Raw genomic sequence first — 21,465 nt, 5'->3', positions numbered from 1 at the left:
ATTTTATGAGTTTAAACGCAAAATAATAAAACATGGTTTTCATTGATAAACACATTTTTGCTGATGTGGGAGTTACAAAACGTCGTGTTCTAGAATAAAAACACAATTAAAATTAAAGTGCTTGGTAGAGCTGCGTGTTATCGCCCTGCCGGTTAATCAACTGTCAAACTTATATGAAAATTTATTGGTATCGGATATTTTCTCGCAAACTGCAGAGCTCGCCGTAAAAGCCCCTGCCGTTTTGTAATCAAAATACAATAAAAACTAGTCGCTGTGTATAGAACGGGACAGCGCGATGTCCCTGGACGTTTATGATGTGCCAAAACCATTACTATCGCCTAATTTTCTCGTGAAAGTAATTTTTGAAACCTGTATTAAATGCGATTTATTTTATAACATACTTAAAGTGATTTTAAAGTTTTTACTTATATTTAAATTAAAGTAAAATATGGAAAACGACAAATTTCAGCCTTACCTTGGTTTTGCGAAATTCTATATTTATCGAAATGTCGCTCTGTTTTGGATCACATAGCGAATCACAGCGGGGGTAAGGTCGTAATGACGTAACGGGTTTGGTATGAAGTCATTCTTAAATAATGATTTTTTATTTTCGTGTAAAATGTTTTATTCAAATGTGTTTAAAGCCGACCATGTGAATTTTGGCACTTATATATTTTTTAAGTTTATTTTCGGTCAGTAACGTTTTCCGGTCAAATATGAAAGCTTTGATTTTTTTTTAATATTTTATTGTGATGTCACAAATCGTTTTTTTTAACTAGTAAAACGTGAAATACATCAAAGACATGCGAAAATCGATATTAGCCGGAAGTATTGGCCTGCGTCCAAATAAAACAAATTTCCCTTCTCGAATTCACCAAAAAAAAATTTTTTTTTGCAAAAAATTAAAAAATTGTTGGGTGTTTTAAAAGTGATATATTTTTACATATATTTACTTGAAAAAATTTTATTCGTTAATTTCTATATTAATATTTCCATACGCATTCATATTTTGGTTGTTGTTCTATGTTGCGTATTGTACTCGATAAATAATTTTGGGTTTAGTCGGATCACCATATTGCTAAAAACGGAGTTGACTTCTTGCAAGTGTAGTTTCTTTATTTTCACACTTGCAAATTTTCGACCTTGATTTTGGTTTTATCATTCTGCACAAAAATAACCAGACAAAATGGCGACAATAAAAACCAATCGTCTGTTTTTTACGAAGTGTGAACTCAGTTGGGGGTTTCTTGATTTTAATTGCCACACTGTTGTTGTAGTTTTTAAAGTGTTTTTAAATAAGAAAAAGTGCTTGAAAGTTAGAGTTGATCGTAATTGAATGACAAGTTCGTTTGTTGCATTTAATGTCGATCGCCTTACATTTTTAAGTGCAATTTCTCTGTAATATTTTTTGTTGAAAAAATAATATCGAAAACATTTTTAATGTTTAAAATTGGCTACCAATTAAAAAAAAAAAATGGATGCAAATTATTTTAAAAATTTCTTACCTAAAAAAGTAGTAAGCCTCTAGTAAAGAGTTCTATGTTTTATCATAATGTAAAAAATGCCATTTTGATAGACAGAGAATCTTTATTAGCGCGCTTAAATCATTTAATTTTTATATCTTTAAATCCACTAAATTTGAATATTTAGATTTTTTATTTTAGTATAAAAAATAAAGGTTTTTTTAAAATTTTTAGTGTAACACTAGCTCAGCAAAAACGTGCAAATAATTCTTTACGAAATATTATTTTTCATAAAGTTATATTTGCCAGTTTTTGTTGTTGCAAATTCATCACAAATTTAACAAAAAAATTGAAAAACTGAGTTAACATTTAGAAGTGATTTTAAGAAATTCACGTCTTAATTTTAACTTAATTTTTTGTTTTTCTTAACTACAAATGTTATTTTACTATAAACAAATTTTAGGTTATTTTAAATTGAAAATTTGGGAATTGAGTTGGTACTTTGCAAATAAAATTTTGTATTATTTGTAATTTAGCAATTCTAATCTCTGTTTTTATTTACTGCCAATTAGTGTTATGATTTTTAAAATGGTAACTCGGTGATAATAAATTTAAAAAATTAAGTTTAAAGCTTGATATATTTTTTAATACATTTTTAATTGGCTAACTCTTGCAAACAATTTACATTTATTCAAGCGTCCATTTTGCTGCTTATTTTAAATTTTTCTAAATAATTAAAATTCGGAATTTGAGTTGTTAATTAGTGAGTGATTTTTAAGAACTCACTCTCCATTTTACAATTCCAATTTCGGCTTTAGCTTTCTTTGGTTTTGGTAAAGACTAGCGACAGTTTTTTGTCAAGAATTTGATTAAGCCTCTAATTAGGAATTTTCTGTTTATTGTAATGTAAAAATGTTCTAAGCATTTGATAAACAGAGAATCTATATTAGTGTACTTTCCTTTAAACCTGCTTATCCCAAGTAGATTATAGATTTACCACTACACGTGCACGCGTTACTTAGGTTATAAAGTGTAGCTAAGATTAAAATTTTGATAAAGTTATCAAAATTTTTTAAAAAAATCATTTAAAAAAATTGGCTTTTAAGCTTCTAGGTTTGGTTTATGACTTCTTTTAAATATTTGGGGTATTATTTTTTAGTTAAAAAAAATCTAAAGATGTTTTAAAATATCTTTTTGTAGCACAGCCTAAAAGAGTAAACAAAATTTCATGAAAACTTTTATTTTTCATAAAATTTGATTTGCCAGTTTGTGTTGTCGCAATTTCATACTAGTTTTTTTTTAAATTATCAAGTAATTCACAAATAAGTTGTTCAGTAGAAATAAAAATAATTTTGGTAAATTAAAAAATTAAGTTAATTTTTTGCAAGTAACGTTTTTAACTTACAATATTAAATACATTTTTTATGTATTTATTTTCTGTAATTAAGTGTTAAAGTCCATTTACCATTTATACTTCAAAAAAAAGGTTAAAACAGTATACAAAATCATTTTATTGCGCTATTTTTGCCCACGGTTAAGCACAAACTATTTTTGCACCCGAAAAAAACTTCAAAAAAGCCGACACATGGGTTGGCATAATCGAGCTTAATTAGCAACATTTCGCACTAATCCTGCGGACGCAACGAAATTGATTGACATTTTGTGCGCTTTTTTGAACGAAAAGCGATAATTGGCAAGGGTTATATAGGAACATTACTGGATCGCGCACAGCCTTATTTTGATTAGATAAAATCTGCACCTGGATTTGTGACGTCATGTTTTAAACTGGTCAAATGACGTTAGATAAAGATAATTCTTTCTGCGCTAATTGGCCGCTTTTGGAAAGCGATATCAAAGTCCATTAGGCCCGACTTCAAAATTATTAATAATACTTTGTTTTAAATGGTTTTTGGTTAGTTAAATTATTTGAAAATTAAAAAATGTAAAAAAATTTTAGACCCTATGGTTTCGTGACTTTTGAAAACAAAACTGACTGTATTAAAATTCTTAAACGAAAGGTAAGCAAAATAAATTGATCTTTGAAATACAATTTTATACCTAAACGTCTTTTATATTAAATCTGTTAATAATTTGTATCAGAATGAGTTTGAGTTTCATATACGTGGTAAAACTCTACAAATAAACCCAGCATGGTTTAAGCCGGCTAGAACGATTGGTGCTGATGGAAAATATAAAAACAAAGCCACACCAGCGTTTTTTGTTTCTGCGGGTAAAAAAATTAACTAGTAGCTTCATCAATTTAAAGTAGTTAAAAATACACAAAAAATTTACACAGATTAGTTTAAATTTTAATATTTTTTACTATGTTTAAATAGAAAAAGAGCTTATTGCCAGTAATGGCGATCGTGTGCTGTGCACAACTTTAAATGGAACAACTTTTTTCAAGGAAATTCCCACACCATTTTGTAGCAATCAACATGTACATGCCAATTATGTTTGTACTTTTTTAATTTTTATGTAAATCATTTATTTTTTACAATAACTTTTTTATTCTTCATTTAATAAACCCTAATGTATAAACTTTAAATTAGATAAATATGGGAATATGTGGTATACCTGTTCCAATAAATAATGGGGAAACTTTTAACAATATGGTGTTACAACCAAATGTGCAGGGTAAGCATATAAATAAAAAGGTTAAATATACGTACTTAATACTTTTCTTTTACATTTTCTTTCTGTTAAATCCTACAATTTATATTTTTATACAGGTGAAGTTATGCAGTATTTTCCTAACTACACAGTAAGTCCTGCTCAACATTATAAAAACAATCCAATAACACCTACATCTTTGTTTCCAAATCCAACAGCTCAGCAAAATAAAATGTTTACATATACTTGTGTGGTACCAGAATACCTCAACCAGGCTACCGCTACTGTATTTTCCAACCTGGAGGATCAAACTTATGGGCCAAACGCAAATCATTCTGTTATGAAAGTGAATCTAGATTCTAGTCATGACGTGGTAATGCCAACAATGCATGCGGTTGGAAATGCAATGTGTTTTAACGGCATGATACCGCCCGGTGCATTACCCCAGTTCTAAAAACGCTATGTTTTATTGTAACATATTGTATAGCTACACACTTTATCACATATCACTGGTCATACCGCAATTGTACAAAGTTATAACTTACCTACCTCATACTTGTATCTTACACGTTTTGTGTGTCACCCAGCAATAAAATCTCATCTGTACTTGTGTAAAATTATTACTAGTATCTACCAGTATTGTTGCTATGTATGATTTTAAGTTAAATTTTCAGAATGTTTTTAAAAGGACTTCTTCAATTTACTTATTCTTAAATTTTGCAGTACAATTTAACAAGATAAACATAAGAGTAAAAGATGTCACCTTGCCCAAATTTCATACTAAACCGCTTTTAGTTACTTAACAATACTTCTCATAAACAGTCTAAAATTTTCCGAAAAGCAACTTTATTGAATTAGGTTTACACAGGAAAATAAAATTAGTAAAACTGTAACATTTAAAGGGTTTGTGATTGAATGCAATGAAATTGCAACATTGCTTCTAAAATTATTATAAGAGTCTGTTAATTTTTACCCTTTGTACTTCTAAAAATTTTGGCGAAAGACGATACTAAACAAAGTACAAAACTGTTCATTTCTTTACAAAAACTCATCTAAGAAGTTTTGTAAACAAAATTAGTTCCATTTTATTTGCTTAAGGAGGCAAGAGCAAGTTTTCTAAGATCTTCTTCATTTGATTCTCCACCTGAACTTGAACTTTCATCAATTGCCTTTTTTGAACGCTTCTGTAAGTTGTTCTTTGAGAGAAATGTGTCGAAAAGTGAATCAAGATTTTCCTGGTTTTTGAGCTTCTGCTTCTCGAAATGATCTGTAGGAAAGATTTCGACGCTCTCCTGGGATTTGATTTCCGGCTCTTCTTGAAATTCTTCTTTATCTTCCTCATCTTGTTGAGATCTTTTGGGTGAAGCACTTTCCTCTTTGGATTCATATGCGTTCTCCTGTAACACAGTAATAGAAAAACTTGCCCTACTTGTTTATAACTCCTGGTTTTTAATCAAATTGTAAAATAAAAAGGTTAAATTTTACCTTTCCATTAACTTTCTTATGTTTTCGATGCTTTTTACTTTTCTTCTTCTTTGAGATTTTAGACTTCTTCTTTTTTTCACCTTTGTGCCTTTTCAGTTGAGGAGACATTGACTAAATCAAACAATAAATGTTCAGTGTTTATAATAAAAAAAAAACATTCATTAAAGAGGGCCATTACAAGATTGTATGTGATAAAAAAACGACTTTTAGGGCTACCTTTTTGGGTTCGGATTCACTTCCAGAGCTGGAGTTTCGTTCCCTTTTGTTTTCCGTTTCTTTTTCTGTCTGTTTGGTCTCCGGAATAACCTCTCTACAAATAAGAATTGTTGTTCCAGGAAAACTAGTGTTATGGTCAATTTATCAGTACCAAAAAAAAAAAAATGAAATAAGCATTCACAAGAAAAAAATAGATATTCTTTTACCTTATTTTTGCTGGCACGGGTTGTCTGGGATTTCTTGCCCAGGGATCTGGTGGCAAGTTGCTTTTATCAGAGGTTTTCTCTCCTGTAAAAGGCATATATTCAATATTATTACTAGTTTATGATTTGAACTAATTCTTTTATGTGCTAACAGTTAGCTTTATACAACTTGTTAATGTTTTCACAAATCTACTTTATTCAAACCTGTATTACTTTGTTGATTAAGAGACGGCAGTGATCTGAAAAAAAAACAAAGTTAACAAATCAAAAATTAAAAATATCAATGTCACAAACAAAGTAAATTATGTTGTGGTCAAAACAAATACCTTGTGCCATTATCAGTCGAGGATTTAGTGACTTTATTCTCCTTTCCACTTGTTCCTGATCCCGAAGATCGAGAGGACGACCGAGATCGGGATTTATTTGGTTTTCTTTCATTCCTTCGCCTTCTTCTGGAGGAAGAAGATCGTCGTCGAGATTTTTGTGGGGATCTTTTTGGTTTAGGGGATCTGAGCCTTCGATGTCTTGATCTTGGAGATGGAGATCTTCGTGGCCTTGACCTTGGAGATCGCGATCTACGGGAACTGTGCCTTGGAGATCTTCTTGATCGATGCCGAGGAGACCTTGACCTGCGTCTTCTTGGAGATAGGGACCGACGTGTTCTGGAGTTTGATCTCCTTGAGCGACTTCTTGGGGAATTGGAATGCGATCGTCTTGATTTCACTGTTGTCTTCTCATCACTAAATTAAATGAATAATAATCAAAATAAAATCACATATTTACTGAGCAAACTTTGCTAGAGGAAAATATGTCTTTTTTAAAATAGCTTGCCTTCCATTCTTGTTCATCCCGCTTTCTTCTTTAGTATCTTTGGGTGCTTCTAACTTGGTGGCTGCCAACTGTAAAGATTTATGGTATTCGAAACTGAGAAGAAAAGAAGAAACCCAAATAATATATAATTAACAAAGTAAAGCGAAAACCTATATTTACTGGCACAAAACGCAAGAAAAGTATTTATTATTATTGTATATCTTTTTTTTCTAATAAAAATACCTGCTGTTGTCGAAGTCTAATTTCTTCCTTTTTGCTCTCGAGAAAAGTTTCTGGGATTCCTGTTGCTTGTTCTTGTGCAGAAATAAGAAGAGGCCACAACTCGGCCAAAAAGAGTCGAGAATTTTTGCCATTTAAAAACCCTGTTAGATTTATCTGGAGAAGCTTTGGATCTGGAAACTATAATAAATCTTTTAACAACACATCCAAAGCAACACAATGTTTAGTTGTATATTATTTTAAACAATAAATCAAGTAGGCTACCCTTTCTTCCAAGCTGTTAAAAACATATTCAATCACAACATCATCCTCAAATCCGAGCATTTTAGTTATTTTTTCTGAAATCCATGGCTTGATAGTTTCCATGTTAACCTTTTTAATATCGATCTAAAAGTCAGTGGTTTAAATTATATTTCATATATTTACAGAATTTTGATAATTGTAAAATAATAACAAAAGTATTTTTCGACTGAAAATATTTATTTTAAAATTTGGGGTTGAAAGTAAAAGGTTTACTTTGGTATCCAACCCTTGAGCAAACTTCATCGATTTCATTAATTTTTTTTGTTTGTTTACGAAGCGGTTGTCTTGGTCTGCACTGGTACCCTATAACAAAAAGAAAACATGTTAATTACTAGTTTAACGTATTATTGCTTTCCAAATAAAAATTAATCTAAGATTTGTTTTTTAAACTTGGCCTAACAGTCTAATGTCCGTTTGTAGTTTAGTTATACTAAAAAAAATAGTTATTTAAACAAAAAAAAACAGATAAAATTTACTCTAAAAAATCCAGCATCCATATTGTTTGACGTTTTCAAAAATCCTTTTTCACTTGTAAAAAATTTTACTTATAAAACTTAAAAGTTTTTGTTTATTAATCTGGATAATAAATTGCATAGATTATTATATAATTTATTTTAATCTGTTGTTTTTTGGTACATTTACTGCAAATGTTCTGTTATTTGGTCTGCCCTTTTGCCGGTAAAAAGGAAAGCAGCATCTAGTTTCAAAAAGCAGAAGCGAAAAGCCTAAAAGCCATGCTATAGAAGGCTATAACAATAGCACGAAAAAAGCAGTGTTGCCAAAAAACTTTTGGTATGCAGATGATAAAAAAATAATTGTGTTTATATCAAATGACAATACAACATAAGGTAATAATCAAATTAACTTAACTCTTTACTACTAAACTGTTCACTAAAGCTTTTATCTAAATATTTTCATAAAGACTTATCTTAATATTTGCCAATTAAGGACCAAGATTTTAAAAATTTAAAATCACAACTTTTTAATATTTACAATCTTTTATTAATGTGTTAAAATACTTAAACAACTAAAACAAGCACTAATTTAAACACACCACGACTCTTCATTAGAATTGAGAATAAAAAATTAACCTCGATTTATAAATAAATTAAAAATTGCACAACAATTATTTACATTTCACAGTAATATTACTTCCATAAAAAATGAACATTAAAACATTACTCCAATATATTGTTAAAGGTCAGTGTAAGATTTTTATATCATACACAATTTCACACGTTTTATAACACATAACAAATTATTGTATACAAATTTTAACTTTATTTAAGCATACAATATTCTTAACAAAAACAATATACAAAAATAAATACACTAAATGCTATCTCAAATTACCAATGTCAAAATATAATATGAGTTAGAAAGAAGGGTTTATATCATAAAGCGGTACCATATTGTTAATCAAGGGCTATTTAATTTTTCTACTGATCTTTTTTAGTGACATCATCATATTTAGGGGGTGCTTGTGAAGGGTCATACTGCGGTGGTAGACCAGATTGACCCGCCTCCATTTCTTTGGTTTCTGTTCATTTAATATATACAAGATTATATGAAAAAATTGGTTATTTAGTTTAAAAGTTAATTAATATTTTTCCATCTTTGAAGTTTTAACATTAAGTTAGGTTAAGGGCATTAAAATTTTCATACCCCAAATAATTAAAAAAAACTTACGATATCCATTGTTGTAGGGTGGCTGTTGGGTTGGGTAATATGCAGGTGGGTCGGATTGGCCAGCCGGAGGGTAGAGAGGTGGGGCAGATGGGGTTTGCTGTGGAAAGTAAAACGTATTTGCGTTGTTGACAGGTGGAATGGCATAACCTTGTACACTAGATCCAGGACAAACTAAAACAGGTTGAGCTCTGTACATCAATTGTGGAGCTAGAAAAAAAAATTGACAAATAAATAAATGTTAACAATGCAGTTTTAGTATTGATTTTGCAATTTCTATAGTGAACATGCAAAAATAGTATCACTTTCAAATAAGGTTAGTTAATCAAATGTAAAAAAATACTTACGGTTGGTTGCATATTTGACTAGCTTTTGACCAATTTCGATAGCACCGCTGCTGTTAAATGTCATTTCAAATTGTGCCGAACCTTCCCAACCACCTGAAAAAATGTTTATATTTTTTACATTTGATATGGCAAACACCAAAAAGCCTTATAAGTTCAGTAAATCTTAGAATAAAACTATTTATTTAACTGAAACACTCCTATACAATAGCATAATAATGACATACCATTGGGCTCAGCAAGAATTTTTCCTTGCAAATAATTAGCTCCAAACACAGGCTGCTTGATTTCGAAATCTTTTATATTTGTAAAAGGCATACTTAACTCGCGAAGCATGTCACTATCTTTGCCATTTTTAAAAATTAACTGCAATAAAGTAGAAACATATTACAATATTTTAAGTTTATTATGTGTTAGTATGTGGGACAGTGTAATTCACTTACGCGAAAATTGGTAAGATAAACATGACCGTGTTTTGTGCCCTTCATATGCTCACACGAATGAGAAAACTTCTTGAAAGTAGCAACAACGTTGGATTTGTCCACAGTGATTCTGTAAAAAATGTATATCAATATTTTGATATTTATCTAATGCTACAGTTTAACACTTAAGCAAAATAAATTATCACAAAAATATTAAATAAATTACATTTCTCCATCATATAAGGCAACTCCAGGTCCGACATGTAGATTAATAGACATAATTCTGTTGTTATTTTATTTTGTTATAAACAAGTTTGTAGTAGATTTTTAGATTTTAAAGTCACCAATTTCTGTAAAAGTAAAGATGTTAAACTACAATGAAAAAATAATGTTAACTAATTTAAAGGCTCAGTCTGCCAGTCACTTGATTCCTTTCTAAAACACTAACTATACAGACTGGATATAGTCAGATAGTAAGGATAATCTAAAGACATTTTACAGCGTTTTTAGCTCATTATTAAAGTAATAACAGTTTTATTTAGAAGGTAACCTAGTCAGTTCACAGGACAACTCTAATAACATAATTTTGCCATATAAAAACGCGTCACATGACTAATATATCGACAATTTACTTTGTAGTCACGTGATAAATTGTTGTTGTTATTTTTTACGAAAAAATACATTTTATTAACAATCACTGGAAGCGCTAGATGCATGTGAAGTTTTATATTCCCCCAGTGATTCAGTTTTCGTTTTTTCTAGTTATGTTTTGACAACAAACCTTATTCTTTATAGGATATTTATAACGAATGATTATTTTTTAATAACATAAGTGGGGTGAGGTTTAACATACCGCAGAGTTGCAGGCTCATAAAAACACGGTAATTGCACTTAATTATAGCAAAACAAAATGTATTTATAACATGTATCCGAAAATATAAAACCACACACGTAACAACAATAACTTTTTGTAAATGGTAAGGATATATTGTCCAATATATTGAACGTCTTGCAGTTAAGGGTTTCAAAAAAATAAGAGTAATTTTCATACACACGTGAATATTAACAGATGCCTATTTTTTTCATGACTAAGGAGAATTAGTTAAATATGTTTACCCACGGTGGAAAGCGTGTGTTACAACTCGTTAGCGAAACAACACGCGTGTACAACTTGACGTAACCAGGTGCATACGTCATCCAAAACGAACAACGCATAGGCTAATGAAAAGGGGATACCATTTTGGGTTTAGAAATTTAATACAAAATATGACTAAATTTTTTACCGAAATGTATTATTTTTCCAATTTTTAATTAACTGTCAAGCATTTGTTATGTGCGCTTCCTAAAAGGCAGCATTGCGCCGGTTCGTGTGAAATCAATCGAGTTTTGGATTTAGTTACCAAATGACTAAAAATCCAAGAAAAAAAACTGAAACCCAAGTTCGTAATTTTAAACGGTTGCGTGTAGAATGTAAAGGTCAGTGCGTGAGGACTTTTGTTATGTAGACTTCGTGTTTAGTATAACATTTCTTTTTTTGTCTTTAAAATAAGTTAATTAGTTTATTGCACACAGTTTTCATCGTCATTGAAATTTTACTTGTTTAATTAAAGCTGCCGTGACTAACGTTAAAAGCTTTGATTTTTACATGGAAAGTTTTTTTATTTCTTGTAAAATATATTTTCTGATGTTTAAAACAATAGAAAGGTCACGAAAGCCCATTTTACTGTTGACGGCTAAACAAGCTTTTATTAATGGCTTTAATGTTACTCTATGAGAAGTTAACCTTTTTTTGGTGTAAAAGCGACAATAAAGAAATGACTTGACGAAAAAAGCATATTTGATGTAAAAAAAAATTAATTATAAGTTAGAATTGGAGTATAACGTAAGGTGAATGCACGAATTATTTTAGATAATGATTTTTTTTCGTCACGTCATTTCTTTATTGTCGTTGGCCCTTGTCTGGAAGGGCATAAAGGAAAAAACACGCAAGATAGAAATTTTAGTAGGTGCCACTGTGTTTACAAAACACAACCGAAACCCTTGTTTTGGGATTTTTGTTTCGATTGATGTTTTACGTGTGAAATTACTTCGATACCCAATTACGTTTACGGTCTCATGGCGGCGTTGAAAAAATAAAAAACAAACTTGGTATTAAAAATAATATAAAGTTTGACATTTACTTTTCTAAAAATGGATCCAGCGACCCGGATTATTTTTATACTAAAATTGCAAAGGATAGCAGTCGCATATCTTATTACAGTCACTTAGTAAGATATTTGTATTCATTCAATCTTTGTTTTATTAATAGTATATAATTTTCTATGCGCGCTCCCAGCCATTTGGCTTATTGGCTTTAGGTGTCTAATGATGCCAACCCTACATTTACTAGTTATATGCCTTATTTAGATAAATACCTGGGTTACGCATTAAAAACAATCTAATTTCATGCAATTTAGTATCACAGTGTTGTACGTCATCAACTGATACACGCACGACTCTTTTTTACCCAGTTATTTTCTTCGCATGTAAACATGGTATGTTTAAGCCCCAACGTTATATTCATAAGCTACACGCGCTTATTTTTACAAAACCAAACACCTAAGTTTAGGTTGTAAATTTGTTCGACCTACAAGAGATATAATAAAAAGAAACCGAAAACGTGACGGTTGCGGTAAATAACATTGTTTTAAAACAAATTTTCTGGTGTCAAAACCAATTCCATGTTATTATAAAGCAGGTGTTCGGTGACGTGAAATTTAACATTTTTAAACTTAAATAACACATAGTTTCAACAATTTGTTTTGGAAGCGTATCTAATAGGATTTATATTACACTTCTTTATTTAAACTTTAAGTCATACCAAATATACACATTTTAGATTGTACTATAATTTATTTTACAAACAGCGCCTAAAAAAGATAAATACGTTTGCATAATATTTTTACAAGTATTAATTAAAAAGAAAGTTTAAAAAAGAGCTTTACAGTATAAAAACTTAATGTTAACTAACATAACGCCATAGCAGTGTTTTTAATAATACAAAATACTACATAATAAAGCTATATGAGATTATAAAAATGCAAGTGCACAAAATGACTAAAATTTCTAATTACTATTCATGGGCCTCCCGGACAAGAGTTAGAGTTGACCCTCTCCCATTCTTCAAATGCTTCTCTCCACTTCCTATAACATAACACGTTTTACATTTATTTATTTTTATATATTAAGTATATTATATTTAATAACTCACATAGTATAACTTCTCCATTCATCAAGCGCTGCCAAATATTCCCCTGAACATTCATTTGTGGAAGGTGGTGTTGGGGAAGCTAAAAAAACACATTTTATGTCATACTTAAATATGTTTTACTAATAAACCACTCTTATTTTTTGGGGGGTTATAGTGACATGCCATAAATGGTGGTTTTGTGACATAAAACCTCCACATATATGATGTTCTTTTTTTCGTAAAACAAAACGCATTCATAAAAATATAAGAAGAATATGTTATTTTTTGTACTCTTAGAAGTATTGGTTAAGCTTATGGAATAGTTAAAAGTAGTTGCCTGTTGGAACTTCAGTTGTAAATGGTTCTTGTGTTGAGCTCTGGATAGTGGTTGTCGTCGTTGTAAAACCTTCCGTTGTGGATGTTGTTGTCTCTCCTGTAGACGTCGTCGTTGGCTCTGTACTTGTCGTTGTTTGCTCTGTCGCTGTTGTTGTCGAATCTGTGCTTGTCGTAATTGGTTCTGCTGTTGTAGTTGTAGTTGTTTGCCCTGTAGTTGCCGTTGTTGGTACTGTGGTTGTCGTTGTTGTTGGTTCTGTGGTTGTTGTTGTAGTTGGCTCTGTCGTTGTTGTTGTTGTTGGTTCTGTGGTTGTTGTTGTAGTTGGCTCTGTCGTTGTTGTTGTTGGTTCTGTGGTTGTTGTTGTTGGCTCTGCTGTTGAAGTTGTAGTTGTTTGCCCTGTAGTTGCCGTTGTTGGTACTGTGGTTGTCGTTGTTGTTGGTTCTGTGGTTGTTGTTGTAGTTGGCTCTGTCGTTGTCGTTGTTGTTGGTTCTGTGGTTGTTGTTGTAGTTGGCTCTGTCGTTGTTGTTGTTGTTGGTTCTGTGGTTGTTGTTGTAGTTGGCTCTGTCGTTGTTGGTTCTGTGGTTGTTGTTGTTGGCTCTGCTGTTGAAGTTGTTGTCGTTATTGGTTCCGTCGTAGTAACCGCTGTTGAGCCAGCATCTCGAACAGTGTTTGCGCATAGGTCGTCTAAGCAAAAATCATCTGGATCGTCGCACGCCGAACAAGCCGGGCCTTGTAGAAATGGCGGAAGAATTAGTTGATCTGTCGAGCTAAAAATGCTAAAAAAAAAAAATTATTAGAAAGAAAATTAAGATGTAATGTTTAATTATTTTTTTGAACTCACTTTCCAGCAACTCCGTAATTGCAAAACACCAGAAAACTGTGATCAAAACCGTTCGCAGCACTATAAAAAAAACGCATTATTTTCAAAATTTTTATTTACAAAAAAAAATTAGTATAATTTGAATTGCTTTGGTGATTTAAGTAGTTCGGAAAAAATAGGACTTACTCCGCTGGGGTTACTCGGCAGAACGCTGCCCCGCAACCGATTTTGTAGGTTTCGGCCCAAACAACTTGAGTGTAATGTCCGCAGACTCCATCGCATGTTCGATCGTCATAGTTAAAGTTTGGAAACTTACAAAAATATGTCAATATTTATTTCACTGCTGTTTTAAAAAGCATGGAAGTTAATGTTTTTTAACATAAAACAGTACAATTTTTTTAACTTTTATACCCATGCACATTTATCTAAAATTAAAAAAAAATTTAATTTGTTAACAAAAATGTTAAAAACGCAAACCAAACTTTTTACCTCGTTATACCAATTATCAACAGCAACCTCTGGATTGCCTGCAAGGGTCGAGGAACTCGTGGTCGACAGGTAAAGATTTTCACCGAGAATATCAAAATCGGGAGTGGACCTGGTAGATTCATCACTGTGGGTGAAATCACAGTCTCTAAATTAAAAAAAATAAAAATTAATAAATAAATAACATTTAAAAAAAAAGATTTTAAATGGTATTACAATTTAACATTATACTACCTAACGTAAGTAGCGGCAAAATCAGCGATATCTTGGTCCCAAGTGATATAGCGCATGTTGGAGGAACCAGAAATTTGTCGATAACCATTATGTCGGCCCAACAACGATTCAATATCACTATCGGTTAGTTCGTACTGCTCGATGAATAATTCGGCATTAGCTCGTTTTTCCCGGCTTAATTCTGTATAAAATGGCATTCGTATTTTACTTACAGTTTAATTTGATATGCTCTTTGGTTAAGATGCGTTACTGGTTATTTACATACATAAAATCTTAGGCTTATAAAAAAAGCAATTAAACTAATTGTCAAAATACAAATATTAAAGAAAGAAAAATTAATCTTACCATTCGGATTGGTTTCATGTTTTATCGTTTCACCTGCTAAAACTGTTCCCACAACTGCAAATGCAGCAAAGATCGCACAAACAGAATTCATTATTATTGTTTGGTCGGCAAAATTTAGTAAATTTTGATTTTATCTACGTTTTTAAAAAAAAAATCACAGAATTTTAAATAGATTTAAATTATTATTAACTTTCATTTTATTTTTTCTGTGACTTAAATAAAATATTTTTTTTTAAATTTTTTGCTTGTAATGTTGCCGAATCTTAGCTCTTACTAAATGCATGTACTGACGCAACCCCCCTGTTTTATAGATCAGTAAGGTTAACCGCATTTTTTTCTTACCTTTTTTAATGACTGAGACTTGGCGTTCGACCGTGAAACGGGTTTTATTATATAAATGTAACCGAATATTTTACCCTTTAAACAATTTCCTGACACAAAAACATTTGACGACTAAAACAACAAAATTTTAAAGTAGCCAAAGCAATTGTTTCAGCGAATGTTATTACATATACAAAGCTTGCCACGCTAACTTTGTTTTGGTAATGAATTAATTTTAGGCCGCTTACAAAGCAAAAAAATGTTCGTGAGTGTGTAATAAAGAAAATGGTAATTAACACAAGTTTTTTTGTGTATCTTAGCGTGAATGATTCTGACAGGTGTACATGGTTCACTACCGCCAGACTTTCTGTTATTTGGTCTCAATTGTCTAAACATGTCAGTTAAACATCACATGTTGTGTTTAGGTTAGTTTATTTGTCAACATATTGAACCCTTATCTGGACTAAATTATATGTTTTATACATTACTATAAAATTTTTAAATTTATTAGATTAAAAAGTGGTTAATTAACAAAACACTTAAAAACTATTCTGTGGGCAATACCACCAATTCGATGTTTCTACGTTACGGGGGCGATTTTAAATAAAATTATAGGAGTTGTCATAACGCAGTAAAACTCCTGCTCGAAGTGCATGTGTTTCGCAAAAAATGTTTTAAAAGATCAACGTCTGGATTTTAATTAATACTAGTTATAGTTAGAGATTTAAATGTTTTGTATTTAACCTACAGGTGTCAGAAATAGGCAAAGATGAGAGTAAAAACCTGTTCATTTTGTTCTTCCCCTGTATATCCAGGTCATGGAACAACTTTTGTTCGAAATGACTGTAAAATTTTCCAGTTTTGTCGAGCGAAATGTCACAAAGCTTTCAAAAAGAAGAGAAATCCAAGAAAGGTAATTTATTGTGTACACCAATTTACACACCTAGAAATAAAGGTTGATTTTATAACTAAATGTTTCCATAGGTTAAATGGACGAAGGCTTATCGACGAACACATGGAAAAGATTTAACAAATGACATATCACTTGAATTTGAAAAACAGAGAAATAATCCAATTAAATACGATCGTGAAACTTGGAAAAATACTGTTCAAGCAATGCAAAGAATTGACGAAATAAAAACCAAACGACACAATCAATTTATTATGAATAGGTAACTAGTTTACATATTTGTATTAAACTGTTGTATTAATGTTGTAAATGGCTGGATACCAACAGCAAAATTAAAATGCTTTTTTTAACTATAGTAGCATTTTGCTTTTTGAAGGAATTAAGCTAAAATAGCCCCCTGACTGCAAAACTTATGGGTTTTGCCATTTATATGTGAATTTTATTAAAATTTAAGAGTTATGACGAAATAAGATGTTTAAATTGGCGTAAATTATTCTAAAAATTTTCGCTGGCTTAGGAAATTTAAGTTCTACAGTATAGAATAGCCCCCTTTCTTCTTTCCAATTTTAATGAAATCTTTACATACTTCATTTTGATACACTATTATTTTTGTAGACTTAAGGTGGGTAAAAAAGTAGAGAGGGAAGCAGACATTCGAGAAGTAAAACAAAATGTGAATCTGATCCGATCCCCAGCTGCCGGCTTGCTTCAGAAGAGACAAGAAGAGGAGATTACAGAAATTTTGCCAGAAGAGAAGGAAGAACAGGAAGAGATGCAAACTGCTTAGGTCTCAACATTTTTACTCTATTGGAGAAACTGGAAATGAAACAATTTTTTTAATATTAAATTCTATTGTTCTTTCAAGTTTATTCTTGTTCACACAATGCTCCATATCACTTCTGTTATTTTTTCCATTTAAGTAATAAATTCTTGATAACTTATGTCAGGTGATATACTAATAAACTAAAATGTCAAAGTTGTAATGGGCTTAGTTTGGTATACATTCTAGTTTTTGCTTTTTTTTGGTTAATAAATGGTCAAAGAAATTAAATTGGTTAATGTTGTGACAGGTTATGTTTTATGTTGTATTAAACTTTCTTAAATCTCTTTATTTATAGCACAATAATGTTAGTCACTACACTAATATATAAATGATTTTATTTATACATTTATTTAAAGATTAAACATTCAGGTAAGACTTGAGAACAAACACAGTTTTTGCTACTTGTTGTTGTGCAGTTAACAGTTTGATTTCATTGTTTTTATATTTCAAAAGCTCTGCATTTTCGGCAGGTGTGATCATTGCTTCAATGTCTTCCAACTGCTCCTCATCTGCCTCAACAAGGCCATCTCGAATTGAATTGACCTTTTCTTGTTTCTCCAGCAAGCGTTTGGTAACACCTGTAAGGTCTTTGTGTTTGATTATCAGGTTAGTTATGGATTTGTAACATTTTGCAAGCAATGTACTTGAAACTCTGAATAAGTTTACAGAGAACAAGTAATATGTTCTGGAGGGAGCATGATCTGGGGTGCGTGGTATTTCCTGCATTACTAAAACATTGTCAGAAAACATGTTGTAAAGATATTCCTTGGCTTCTTTTCCAGGGATCATGGCAAGCTCCTCTACCTGCTTTTGTTCCAAATGTTTTTTGATCAACAGCAATCGAAAAATGCGGCATGATTTACTTCCGTATCTCTCTTGTATGTATGTCAAGACTGATGATGTGGCAAGAATTTTTTTAGCACTTTGTAAATTAATAATATACGAGTTTCCACTTCCTTCCCCAAAGACCTCGACTATTTTTTCATTGTCACTAGCGAGCAGTTTCAGGTACTGTTCTATATTTTCTATCTTGAGTGAATAACCAGTGGGTAATGCTCGCTTTATCTCTGGACCGGAGATTGGGTGGGTATGTAATGCAATAAAAGATGTAGTCACCTCACTTATGCGAAGCATTGCTCTTACTATTTCGCCACAATGTGCTCCATGTTTACGAGTTATGGCTAAAACTATTTCTTGATCACGAAAAAATTGATCAAACCGAGAAAAATTGATGCACCAATAAATGCCATCGTCGTCTGGTACAGTTTCAGAACTTTCAGTTTTCAAGCGTTTAGGATTGGGCTCAATAGTATCTTCTGCATCTAAAGACCTTTGTCGTTTTAAACTCTTCTGTGAGACAAATGGAATAACGTACATTGAACCTTCAATAAGTGTTAACTCGGGAACAACTTTTGCTTTTATTTCTTGTTCATCAGGTGTTAAAACTTCAGAATCCCTGCATAAAAAATGTGTTTGTACAAGTTGTTTAAAAGTTGTTTGAACAGTTTCCATAATATTTTCCTCTTGATCTTTATTTTTTTGGAGTCTCTCAATAACTGATCTCATTGCATTACTCATTAACGATATCCCATGCTGCAGAATTTCTTCCACCAAAAGCTCGGCAATGTCACCATATAACAACTTTGCAGTGTGAATTACTTGAGGATAAAAAATTAATTGCAAAATGGTTGGAGCATTGCCTTTGTACTCCACCACTTTTCGTTTATAGATTTGAAATTTAGCAAACTTATGTTGTATCAAAACACACAATGCTTTTCGAACCTGGTCATATTTCAATGATGTACCATTAACAATAAAGCCGAGAGGTTGCCAAGAGTTTTGGCATAGAAAAATTCCAACTTTTGCAACTATTTCTCCAAAATATTCCGAAAGCAAATAGTTGCAAAGATTAATTTCAACAGCGCTCATTTTAAGGACTATTCTGCCATTATAAATTTCTAACAAAAAAGAAATAATAACAATTTTACCAAACTAATAAATTAAGAAACTACAGCTGCTTTATAATTTAAGTTTATTACCTACAGGTTAATATTTTAAATATTTAGCAAGCTTAAGAATAAATGAACGAGCAAAGACTCGTGTAACACACGCACAACACTAAAAACTTATTAGTTTTAGCTGTACCACACGTGCTTTTATTTTGAAATAACGTTGTTTCCAATTTTTTTTTTTTTGACCTTACCAAGTTACTGTTTGGTTTTTGTATGTGTAGAATTAAAAAATCAGGTATAAAAATCTGAGTATTTATGTATTGCGACATTAATTAAATTGTATAGATGATTTTAGACGTACAAAAAAACTTTTCTATGTTTTAAAAAAAATTGTTGGTAACACTGACAACGTGATTGTAAACAAAACTTCCTGCATGCAACAACGAAAAAATATTAATTTAGTAATATAAATTACAAATAAAAGCCCTAGATAAAGAGTTAAATCTTTAACGAAATGACTGATTATGAAGAAGAACAGACAAATGAATTAGAAGCGTTGGAATCTATATATCCAGATTCATTTGAAAGTAATAATTAATTTGTTAAATTTACGTTTTTATTTATAACAATATGTAATCTTATTTTTGTTGATATATGTAAGTTGTTTTTCCAAATTGTAACACCTAGGTAGTGTATAAATATATTTTCTATTTTTAGTTTCTCCAGAAAATCCCAAATGTTTTTCAATTCAAGTAAATTCAGAAGAATGTGATAGTTTTGATGTTCAAATTGATCCTTTGTCTGTCACATTACAATTTACATACACATCAGATTATCCTGACGAAGCTCCAGTATTTAAAATTTTAGAAGTTGATGGTTTGTCAAATGACAGTGATGAAGAAAAAATATTAGATCTTATAAATGAACAGGCATGTTAAGTTTCTTAATATATATTTTTAAAATTGTGCTTAATATAATGTATAAGCTTAGTTAATACAACTTTATCAATATATATAAATTAACAGTGTGATAATGTAATTTGTAATGTTAATTGTATAAAATCAAAGCAAGGACAAACAAAAGTGGGTGATTGTATTGTTTGTTATTTTAAAGTTTTTCTATTTTAGATTGAAGAAAATATTGGCATGGTGATGGTTTTTACCATAGTATCAACTCTTCAGGAATTTTTAAACACTATGAAAGATGAAATTATTGAATCGATAAAAGCTGAAAAAGAAAGAAAGGAAAGGGAAGAGAAGGAAGCAGAAGAGGTTAGATAACCAAATTATCAATATTTGTATTTAAGTAATAATTTTAAATAAAAAAAGTTGGTTTTATGTTTTTTTTTGATAAATGTAAATATATATATAAAATGTTTACTGTTAAATTGTGTCAACAGTTTGAAATCTATAATTTCAATAAAAAAATATCAAATTTAACATATTGCAATTTTTATTGAAAAATTTTCTTGGTTTATAATGTTTAGAGAAAATGTCAAGGTACTCCCGTGACTGTGGCAACATTTATGATATGGCAAGCCCAGTTTGATGAAAAAATGCGACAAAAAAAAAAAGTAAATACTCAAACTGAGAAAAAATCGAAGAAAATGTCAGGTATGCTGTCAATTCTTTTTAAAATGTAAAACTAATATATTTATAAGACAGTTACCTTAATATTTTTCATTTGCTGATTAAGGTAAAGAAATATTTGAATCGAAGGGAAATATTACCGATGATTCGGAACTTTTGGATGGCGAAGTTGCTGTTGAAGTTGATGAGTCATTGTTTGAAGATTTAGACGATTTAGAATTAAGTGACTTGGAAACTTGATTATTTACAAATTGGTTATAATTTTTAAAACATTAATTGGCACCAAGGATAAAATGGTGGTAATGGTATTTGGAAATTTTTTTATCCCAAATTGTTTTACTATTTAAACTATTACAAAAATGGTTGTTACAATTAAATTTAAAGGTTGGTATGTTTAAATAGGTAATATATTACAATTTTAGGTTGTTAATTTATTCAATTAAACATCATTTCAAGGTTAACGAAAGTTAATATTAATTCAACAATTATGTTACATTGAAAATAATGATTTGTATTCAAATGTTATTTTATTAATGTCACGTAGGTAAATTTAAATAAAATAATATAAAATATATGCTTTATTTAATGTGGCATCATATTGGATCTTATTACAGCTACAATGTTTGCTTTTATTGTT

At 30.6% G+C, this 21,465-nt stretch overlaps 6 protein-coding genes across 9 annotated transcripts; 2 read left to right on the top strand and 4 right to left on the bottom strand.

The window, feature by feature from the left end:
* Positions 1-4,911: 4,911 nt before the first annotated feature.
* Positions 4,912-7,911, bottom strand: LOC145756845 (uncharacterized). 4 transcript variants are annotated; one of them, XM_082572398.1, is made up of 11 exons: positions 7,810-7,911; positions 7,547-7,636; positions 7,295-7,417; positions 7,034-7,210; positions 6,812-6,879; positions 6,307-6,720; positions 6,185-6,219; positions 5,984-6,065; positions 5,778-5,901; positions 5,562-5,672; positions 4,912-5,473 (listed from the first exon to the last, which is right to left on the bottom strand). In XM_082572398.1, the coding sequence occupies exons 1-11, from the start codon at positions 7,828-7,830 to the stop codon at positions 5,162-5,164; spliced, it is 1,557 nt and encodes a 518-aa protein (XP_082428524.1). In that variant the 5' UTR covers positions 7,831-7,911; the 3' UTR covers positions 4,912-5,161. The 4 variants fall into 4 exon arrangements, with proteins under 4 accessions (XP_082428524.1, XP_082428525.1, XP_082428527.1 ...); XM_082572399.1 differs by having other exon boundaries at positions 5,778-5,871; XM_082572401.1 differs by lacking the exons at positions 7,547-7,636; positions 7,810-7,911 and having other exon boundaries at positions 6,812-6,904.
* A 415-nt stretch (positions 7,912-8,326) lies between these two features.
* On the bottom strand, positions 8,327-10,346 carry LOC145758657 (WW domain-binding protein 2-like). Its single transcript, XM_082572528.1, has 6 exons — positions 10,012-10,346; positions 9,807-9,915; positions 9,591-9,729; positions 9,367-9,459; positions 9,023-9,229; positions 8,327-8,873 (listed from the first exon to the last, which is right to left on the bottom strand). Exons 1-6 carry the CDS (start codon positions 10,062-10,064, stop codon positions 8,773-8,775), a joined length of 702 nt encoding a protein of 233 aa, XP_082428654.1. The 5' UTR covers positions 10,065-10,346; the 3' UTR covers positions 8,327-8,772.
* A 2,317-nt stretch (positions 10,347-12,663) lies between these two features.
* LOC145758500 (uncharacterized) lies at positions 12,664-15,405 on the bottom strand. The gene is made up of 8 exons (XM_082572516.1): positions 15,234-15,405; positions 14,889-15,069; positions 14,658-14,802; positions 14,355-14,479; positions 14,190-14,249; positions 13,352-14,124; positions 13,036-13,114; positions 12,664-12,968 (listed from the first exon to the last, which is right to left on the bottom strand). The coding sequence occupies exons 1-8, from the start codon at positions 15,322-15,324 to the stop codon at positions 12,902-12,904; spliced, it is 1,521 nt and encodes a 506-aa protein (XP_082428642.1). The 5' UTR covers positions 15,325-15,405; the 3' UTR covers positions 12,664-12,901.
* An 847-nt stretch (positions 15,406-16,252) lies between these two features.
* LOC145740673 (putative ribosome biogenesis protein RLP24) lies at positions 16,253-17,443 on the top strand. The gene is made up of 3 exons (XM_082558496.1): positions 16,253-16,467; positions 16,539-16,726; positions 17,080-17,443. The coding sequence occupies exons 1-3, from the start codon at positions 16,324-16,326 to the stop codon at positions 17,249-17,251; spliced, it is 504 nt and encodes a 167-aa protein (XP_082414622.1). The 5' UTR covers positions 16,253-16,323; the 3' UTR covers positions 17,252-17,443.
* On the bottom strand, positions 17,317-19,240 carry LOC145740672 (DNA-directed RNA polymerase III subunit RPC3-like). The gene has a single exon (XM_082558495.1). The coding sequence runs from the start codon at positions 19,214-19,216 to the stop codon at positions 17,645-17,647; it is 1,572 nt and encodes a 523-aa protein (XP_082414621.1). The 5' UTR covers positions 19,217-19,240; the 3' UTR covers positions 17,317-17,644.
* Positions 19,241-19,661: 421 nt separating this feature from the next.
* LOC145764098 (RWD domain-containing protein 1-like) lies at positions 19,662-21,446 on the top strand. Its single transcript, XM_082575684.1, has 5 exons — positions 19,662-19,826; positions 19,957-20,168; positions 20,367-20,510; positions 20,726-20,852; positions 20,935-21,446. Exons 1-5 carry the CDS (start codon positions 19,754-19,756, stop codon positions 21,066-21,068), a joined length of 690 nt encoding a protein of 229 aa, XP_082431810.1. The 5' UTR covers positions 19,662-19,753; the 3' UTR covers positions 21,069-21,446.
* Positions 21,447-21,465: the final 19 nt, after the last annotated feature.

The sequence above is a fragment of the Corella eumyota genome, chromosome 1 (assembly GCF_963082875.1).
Source record: "Corella eumyota chromosome 1, kaCorEumy4.1, whole genome shotgun sequence".
NCBI lineage: Eukaryota > Metazoa > Chordata > Ascidiacea > Phlebobranchia > Corellidae > Corella > Corella eumyota.
This window is presented reverse-complemented; position numbering and strand designations above follow the sequence as displayed.